Source organism: Bos javanicus, chromosome 15 (assembly GCF_032452875.1).
Source record: "Bos javanicus breed banteng chromosome 15, ARS-OSU_banteng_1.0, whole genome shotgun sequence".
NCBI classification, from domain to species: Eukaryota; Metazoa; Chordata; class Mammalia; order Artiodactyla; family Bovidae; genus Bos; species Bos javanicus.
Window position 1 is genome coordinate 81,775,870 of NC_083882.1, and position 8,955 is coordinate 81,784,824.

At 46.2% G+C, this 8,955-nt stretch overlaps 1 protein-coding gene across 1 annotated transcript; it reads left to right on the plus strand.

Annotated features, from left to right (window-relative positions):
- Positions 1-6,792: 6,792 nt before the first annotated feature.
- Positions 6,793-7,928, plus strand: LOC133261507 (olfactory receptor 9I1-like). Its single transcript, XM_061439980.1, has one exon. The coding sequence runs from the start codon at positions 6,824-6,826 to the stop codon at positions 7,763-7,765; it is 942 nt and encodes a 313-aa protein (XP_061295964.1). The 5' UTR covers positions 6,793-6,823; the 3' UTR covers positions 7,766-7,928.
- Positions 7,929-8,955: the final 1,027 nt, after the last annotated feature.

Consider the following 8,955-nt stretch of genomic DNA (forward strand, 5'->3'; position numbering starts at 1 on the left):
ACAGTGTGAGCTATTATAAAGCTGACATCTGGGCCCTGCTAACAATCCCTTCCAAGTGCAGACTTATTACTTTGAGAATCATCTTCCCATATATTTTCTCGATTAGCCCATAGTAGCCTCTTGGCTCCTAGTCCAGTATATTAAACACCAAAATCTGCTGGGCTTCTTCACTTCAGAAACCCTTGTTAGTGTTCTGAGGTTTAGTGGTGGTCTTGGAGAGGTTAATAATCCCAGAGAGCAGTCAGTCTGGAGGTCTTTCTCCATGAGCTCTGGGGTGTGTGACTTAGATGACCTGGATGTCTTGTTGCTGTTGTTGTTCAGTAGCTAGGTCATGTCTGACTCTTTTGTGACCCCGTGGACTGTAGCAGCCAAGTTCCTCTGCCCTTGGGATTTCTTGGGCAAGAATACCGGAGTAGGTTGCCATTTCCTTGTCCAGGGATACTTCTCCATGGGATACGGGCATGGGTTGCCATTTCCTTCTCCAGGGGATCCCCCCCTCCCAGGGTGTCTCTAGCATTGGCAGGCAGATCCTCTTACCACTGAGCCACTAGGGAAGCCCAGGTGTGTTGGCCAATATGAAAATGAAGCTGTGAGTCTTGCGCAGACATGACTTACGTGGGGGAAAGATAACCTAGAGTTCGTGGTCCCCCAGGAAGTGTCTGGAAGTGAGATATTTCTGTGCCCAGCAGCAAATAGGTAACAGATCACTGAGAATGGGCAGTGCTGATGTGGCTCAGCACCAAGGAGCGTGGTGGGTTCACGATGACGTTGAGGATTCCTTTTCTTACTGTGCGTCCTCAAAACCCAGCAATTTCAGCTATTTTGTGGGCTCCAAAAACAGGAAGCTGCTCTTTCAGTGTTCCACGCATATTTCCCCAGCAGCTTAGTTCATCTAAATTGCCTGGGACCAAATACTTTCCTCTGAGTCTGCAGCGATCCATGGTTCTTCTCCCTGCCTAGAGATTTTGTGCAGCTGCTGTTGGTTTTCTCCAACCATAACATTAGGAATCAATTGGCTACTCTATCTGGAATTATCAATCATTTTGGACCAGTTCAGGAGTTTAGACAAGGCATCACAAGGAGAGGTGGAACTTGTCTTGGAGAGAACAAACTTTCTAGCTCCTCTGAAGGTCAGCAAACACTTGCCAACCTGAGTTTTCTCTAACATTTTCCTCTGTCCATTGAAAAGTAGATGTACCTGATGCTCAGAAGGATCATACTGAAGTGATGGGTACACACTGCTATCTTCAAAATGGGTAAACAAAGTGACCTCGTGTGTGACACAGGGAGCTCTGGTGATATTATGTAACAACCCAAATGGGAAAAGAATTAGAAGAAGAATAGGCACATGTGTATGTATAGCTGACTCACTGTGCTGTACATGTGAAACCCACACGACATTGCTAATCCGCTGTACTCCAGTATAAAATAAAAAGGTGAAAAAAGAAGCACGCACACAGACAGAGTATGTTAGGGATTAGGAGACCCTCCATGCTTTTCACAGTTTCAAGACGCAGTCCTAGGTCACTACCCTTGAATTTGGGTTTATGAAGACGTCAGGAACCGACTGCAGTAGCACAGACCTGGAGCCCTCCCCGAGCTGTCCATTTGCTCCCCTGCCCATCTGCCTTTCTTCGTCATCCTTGTTGGGTCTGATTTAGACTGAACCACTGTGCGTGCACTGTCTTTCCAGAATCCATTTGGCCAAGGCCTCTGGCGGCACTGCTGCTGGTCTGATGGCTGCGTGTTCGGATGATCTTGGCTTCTGGCAAACAGGCGATTTTATTTTGTATTTATTTATTCATCAATATCTCTTTCCAGAAGAGATTTAAAGTGGCTTATAAAAATGTATAACATGTAGCAAGATAATAAATAAAGAATGAGGAATGAGACTTGGGCAAAGCAGAAGAGCAGGGAAGAACTGGTGAGGAGGCAGGAGCAAGACTGGCCACATGGCCGCTCCCGCCACTTAGACCTGTGCTCCTGGTGGCGGCACGTCCTTGACTGGAGTTTAATTCTGGTGGTGGTCCTGGGCACGTGGTCTGCCTCACATCCCTGCAGACAAGGTGGGGCCAGTAAAGATGATACCACAAAGAGGAGAACGTGTGCAGTGTTCTCAGAGTTGTGGTCACTTTCCAAAATTTTTATTTAATTTGTGTTTCTCTCCTCTTTGCCCAAATGTAGAGAGTAACGCTTGTAAAGCCAGTAGAAAGTTCTGGTTGTGGTGAAAAGGTGCTCACTAGATGGTAACTCATTACCATGCTTGTGAGCTGCTGGCAGCGTGACCTTTTTTTTTTTTTTTAATTTTATTTTTAAACTTTACACTATTGTATTGGTTTTGCCAAATATCTATGAATCCGCCACAGGTATACATGTGTTCCCCATCCTGAACCCTCCTCCCGCCTCCCTCCCCATACCATCCCTCTGGGTCGTCCCAGTGCACCAGCCCCAAGCATCCAGTATCGTGCATTGAACCTGGACTGGCGACTCATTCCATATATGATATTATACGTATTTCAATGCCATTCTCCCAAATCATCCCACCCTCTCCCTCTCCCACAGAGTCCAAAAGACTGTTCTATACATCAGTGTCTCTTTTGCTGTCTCGTATACAGGGTTATTGTTACCATCTTTCTAAATTCCATATATATGTGTTAGTATACTGTATTGGTGTTTTTCTTTCTGGCTTACTTCACTCTGTATAATAGGCTCCAGTTTCATCCACCTCATTAGAACTGATTCAAATGTATTCTTTTTAATGACTGAGTAATACTCCATTGTGTGTATGTACCATAGCTTTCTTATCCATTCATCTGCTGATGGACATCTAGGTTGCTTCCATGTCCTGGCTATTATAAACAGTGCTGTGATGAACATTGGGGTACACGTGTCTCTTTCCCTTCTGGTTTCCTCAGTGTGTATGCCCAGCAGTGGGATTGCTGGATCATAAGGCAGTTCTATTTCCAGTTTTTTAAGGAATCTCCACACTGTTCTCCATAGTGGCTGTACTAGTTTGCATTCCCACCAACAGTGTAAGAGGGTTCCCTTTTCTCCACATCCTCTCCAGCATTTATTGCCTGTAGACTTTTGGATCGCAGCCATTCTGACTGGCGTGAAATTGTACCTCATAGTGGTTTTGATTTGCATTTCTCTGATAATGAGTGATGTTGAGCATCTTTTCATGTGTTTGTTGGCCATCTGTATGTCTTCTTTGGAGAAATGTCTGTTTAGTTCTTTGGCCCATTTTTTGATTGGGTCATTTATTTTTCTGGAATTGAGCTGTAGGAGTTGCTTGTATATTTTTGAGATTAGTTGTTTGTCAGTTGGCAGCGTGACCTTGAAGTCCAGTGGACCTTGGTTCAAATCCCAGCCTGATGGTTTGTTGTTGTTTAGTATCTGAGTCGTGTCTGACTCTTTTGCTGCCCCCAGAACTGTAGCCCCAGGCTCCTCTGCCCATGGGATTTCCCAGAGAAGAACACTGGAGTGGGTTACCATTCCCTTCCCCAGGATCTTCCTGACCCCACGGATCAAACCTGCGTCTCCTGCAATGGCAGGCGGACTCTTTACCACTGAGCCCCAGGCAAGCCCGGTGGTTTACTGGAACCAGACTGCTTCATCTCTGCAAGCCTCTAGTTCCCAGTCTGTAAGTACAGACAGTCAGAGTCTCCAGTGTCGGGCGTACTGTGAAAGGTCAGTGAGGCAGTGTCTGTAGAACATGTAGAACAGAAGTTCACTCAAAGCCACTGCTGTTGTAATGCTGTGCTCCCTCGCTGCTATTAGTACCTGCCCTTTTCCTCTGTCGTGGGACTTTTAAGAGAGAAGAGAGGTCCTCACACTGAAGAACAGGACGCAGCGGTCAAGGTCACGGAGTCCAGTCTGGTCATATGAGGACACAGATCCAGAGATGGGAGGAGAGCTGCTTGAGTTCCATACCGCCTTAGCGGCGGACAGCAGGCGTCCGTGCCAGCCTCCAGACGCCGCTTCCGACCTTCCCCTGTGCCCTCTTGCTGGCTCAGCATCATCAGCGGCCCTCCCCACCGTGACGCTCCGCTCCCAAGGCGACCAGCTCCTCCCGCAGCGGAGACCTAGAAGTGTCTCTCGGGGGAGTGGTGGGAGAAGGGGGTACTGACTCTCGTCTCCCCCCCGGGGCTGCTCGGAGCTGGGCTAGCGTCTCACTTCCCGGGCCAGAATCACGAGTCCTGTGTCGGTTGGTGGAAGCACAGTGAATTTAGAGCCAGAGGTCCTGGTGTGGCCTTGGGAAGGTTGGGTTAACCAGTTGAGCCTCATTTTACTCAGTAATAAAACAGGGGTAAATTCAATTTCTGCATGGCAGAGCAACCTAGTGGCTGAAAAATCATTCTGTAACAATTCCATGTATTGAGTGCTTACTCTGTGCTACGCAGGTCATGTGTATTTCCACAAATTGTCTCTTTCGCCTCCCGCAGCAGAGCAGAGCTGTTGTTGCTATTGCAAGGATATTGTGTCTGAGAGTCTAGAGGTCAAACATCTCGCCCAAGGTCACACAAATAGAAACAGCTGAGTTTGGAGCGAGCTCCGTCTGTCTTCCAGGCTGTTTTCTCAGCCGCTGTGCTGTTTTCTAGTCTGTCTTTGCAGTGAGTGACCTTAGGCTGATTATCGAGCCTCTGATACCTTACGGGTTTCTCTCTGTGTTGGCACAGGAGGTTGGCACTTCTGAACAAAGTTGTCTTCAGGTCTCAGAAGGACCCGAAGGATTCTGTGTGTTGTGTAATGGAGGCGCAGTGGTCCGCTGCTGGTGTCTTCATTTCCTGTGTTCGTGCATAAATGATTTGTACAAATGAGCGTGAGTAGCTGCCTGATTCCCACCATTTCTGCAGAAACGTCCCTTTTCAGTGAGCCTTCCTTGATGAGCCTGTTAACGCTCCTCTCCATACTTGGGGTCTCCCAAAGCTCTGTGTGTGCATGTCTTTCATAGCACTTATCTTCTAGCTTGTTAAAAAATATAGCTCTTTATTTAAAAGAAATATATTTGTATATGCCTAGCTCTTCTGCTAGAATGACCACCTCACAAGGGGAAGATCTTTGTCTGTGTTTTCTTCCCAGCAACCAGAAGAGTGCCTCACGCATTGTAAATTCTCAGCAGATTCTTACTGAATAAATAAATGAACATGAGTCTCTCTCTTTTTTCCCCTTTTTGGTCAAGATGATTTGTGTGAATTCCAAGAACGCAGCAAGTCATTGTTTTGGTTGAGAGTCAATATTATTTTGGGCCCCGAGGAAAGAAAAGAACTCCTAAATATTTACCTTAGCAGGACCTCAGTGGCGGAGGGGTAAACACCAGACACTGACACTTATTTCATCATTAGACCAGCTTTTGCCAAACATTGGGCAAAGTTTTATTTTCTCAATTATCTAAAATCCTGTGAGAGCTCTCTCAAATTCAGTTTTTGCTTCAAGGATGGAGGACAAAAAGAATCACCTTTAAAGTCCGCATTCAGTATTTCCGTTACCCCAGATGATGGGCATCCAGAAGGCACAGAAGCAAGATTGTCTGAATACTCGGCGAGCCCTCCATCTCTATTAGAATTCTAAGCTCAGTGTGGTGGCTTTGTCCCTTAAGGAGCTTTGCAGGCTACTTCTGGAATGGCTTGATTCATGATTCTTACCAATTGATAGTGATCTGGCATTTTAAAATAATGGGACAGTATCTTTGGAATAAGAGAATGTGAAAACCAGGCATGTTGCCTAGCAGAAGCAGAGAGGAAGAAGAGACTTGGCGGGCAACAGCTTGTAGGAGTTCTAGCTGAGGTTGCTCTTCACAGCTCACTGTCTTGCATCCAACTCTGTTGGGTTCATATGTGCATCAAAATAGCCACGCAGAAAGATAGAGTTGATATTGGAATTCCAAGGGGCTGTGGACTTGGAGATAAGATTCCAGAATATACATGAACCTAGAAGATGTTACATTGTTGCAGAATTTAGAAAAAAATAATTCTAAGTGTGTGAGTCAGACCAAGTGTTAGCTATTCACGGTAATATCATGACTTTAGCACTGACATTCTCATTCAACCAACAAGGATGCTAAGGTTGAGAAAGTTCAATTAACTTGGCCAAGGTCTCAAGAGATGGGAACCACGGTCTGATTTCAAAGGTCACGTCCTTAATGCTATACCGCCAGGGTTTCTCCTCACTCTTCAGTGAGGCCGAGGACTGTTTCCAATTCGGAACCGGTAAGAAGTTAGGAATTGCCTAGGAGCTGCATTCTAGTCCTGGTTTTGCCTCTTTACTATGAAATCACGAGCTAGTCACTTCACCTCTTTGACCCTCATATTCTTCTCGCGAAAAGCAGGATGAACAAATATGTGCTTGCAAGGATCTCTGCAAGATCCACTGAAAAAGTGTAACAATTGTAAAGTGAGGACTTCCCTGGTGGCTCAGTGGTGAAGACTCTGCCTGCCAATGCAGGAGACGTGGGTTTGATCCCTCACCTGGGAAGGTCCCACACGCTACAGAGCAGCAAGGCGCGTGCGCCACAACTATTGAGCCTGCGCTCTAGGGCCTGGGGGCAGCAGCTACTGAGCCCGCTCGCCCTAGAGCTGGTGCTCCGCAAGAAGAGAAGCCGCCGCGCCGAGGAGTGCGTGCACCGGAACTAGGGAGTAGCCCCAGCTGGCCACACCCAGGAAGGCCCGCACACAGCAGCCAAGGCCCAGCACGGTCAAAAAGAAATACAGGTATTCAAAACCCGTGAAGTGATTTGCTGAAAGTGACCAGATCAGGCCGTGTTCATCTTAATTTATCTTTAATGAGGTCTTATTTTTTGATTTCAGTGGGCAGCCTGGGACTCATGGCGGAGAATGGCACTTTGGTAACAGAATTCGTTCTGCTGGGGTTCCAGCTGTCGGCCGAGCTGCAGACGGGTCTCTTCTTTGTGTTTCTGCTCCTTTACCTCATCACCCTGGGAGGCAACCTGGGGGTGACGGCGCTGATTCAGAGTGACCCCCGCTTCCAGAGTCCCATGTACTTTTTCCTCGGCCACCTCTCCTTCCTGGACATTTGCTACTCCTCCGTTATTGTCCCTCAGCTGCTGGAGACCTTGCGGACCGGTAAGAGGACCATCACCTTTGAGCGCTGTGCCACCCAGTTCTTCTTCTTCACTGTTTGTGCTAGTGCTGAGTGCTTCCTTCTGGCCGTGATGGCCTATGACCGCTGCGTGGCCGTGTGTAACCCCCTCCTCTACGTCTCGGCCATGACGCCCCAGACGCGCCTGGGGCTGGTGGCCGGGGCGTACGGTGGTGCCGCGGTCAATTCCGTGGTTCGCACCGGGTGCACCTTTTCCATCTCCTTCTGCAAGTCGAACCACGTGGACTTCTTCTTCTGTGACCTCCCTCCTCTGCTGAAGCTTGCCTGTAGTGAGACCAGGCCACGAGAACGGGTGATCTACCTTTTAGCTTTCTTGGTCATTGCAACCAGCGTTTCAGTGATTCTCATATCCTACCTGTTCATCATTCGGGCCATTCTGAAGATTCGTTCAGCTGGCGGCAAAGCCAAGACCTTCTCCACCTGTGCTTCTCACATAACTGCCGTGGCTCTTTTCTTCGGGACGCTCATATTCATATACCTGAAAGGTAACATGGGAAAATCTCTCGGGGAGGACAAGATCGTGTCAGTATTTTACACTGTGGTCATCCCGATGCTGAACCCACTGATCTACAGCCTGAGGAACAAGGAAGTGAAGGAGGCTCTGAAGAGAGCTCTCAGCAGGATGAAGGTTTCCCAAGCAGAGTAAGACTTGAGCTCAGTTGATTCAGAAGCTCCTGCAGATAATCCTTTGGGCTTTTAGCTTGTCTTTGTAATAGAGAAACCAGACCTGATAATTACAAAGACATATGGAGGCAAAAAAAAAAAAGTAGATTTAGGTTCCAGTAATTGCTTTATTAACTCTGTGACCTTGAGCCAGAAATTCTCTGCCTCAGTTATCACACCAGTAAAAATTACCTAGCTATGATTAAAGCCAGTCTCAAGAGAAATTGAGTGCTGAAGGACTTTATAAGTGATAAGATGCTATAAAATGTGAAATTTATTTTTCTGAACCATCCTGAATATTGCTGATTGTTTTCTCAGCTACACAGTTTCTTTTTTCCCATCACGCTAACATCTGGACTTTGAATACTTACAATGCAGTAGCTTATTGCTTACATAGTGAGGATAGTCGTCTTCCTTGGTTGTGGGTAGTGGGGTAGAAATCAACCTTGTCCAAAAGAAACTGGATCCTCAACATTCAATCATGTATAATTTAGGTATTTGTCATGGAAGAGTCAAGGGGAAGAAAATAAGGGAAGAAAAATAGAGGAAAGAAAGGGGAAAATAGATGTGAACTGGAAAATGTTCAAGTTAGTTTACTTCCTGAGGTACTGTAGAGGACCAAGACACTGCAGAATCAAAGAAAGGTGTAATGACTTGCATTAATTATTGAAAACAGTTCGATCTTGGTGTAAAGCTGAACTGAGCCTGATGGATAACTTTTGAAATATTTCTTGATCACCAAAGGTCAGGATCCCTGTTTTATTTCTGAAGCATTGTTCATGGACCATCTGGCTCAGTTCACTCAAGCTATTTTCTGTTCTCCAGTAATGAAAACCAGCACTTCCATCTCCTATAGGACATTTACTTTATCATCTGCAGACAGATGACTATGAATCTGACTGCCACCTTTTAACGACCTTCACGTCCACTAGAAATATTACTTGGGAAATGTCTCCATGGAGATTCCACAATCTGATTCATCAATTCAGCAAATATTTATAGACTATCAACTACATATCAGAAATAACACTAAGTTCAGGAATATTATAGTAAATAAGAAAGACATGGTTTTTCCTTCATGGAGATTAGAATGCAGGGTATAGATATTGAGCCACGACACAGTTGAAAAAGTTGGCTTAAAACTCAACATTTAGAAAACTAAGGTCATGGCAT

Excerpts from the sequence above, each read along its gene's own strand:
- LOC133261507 (XM_061439980.1), top strand. The coding sequence starts at position 6,824 with ATGGCGGAGAATGGCACTTTGGTAACAGAATTCGTTCTGCTGGGGTTC.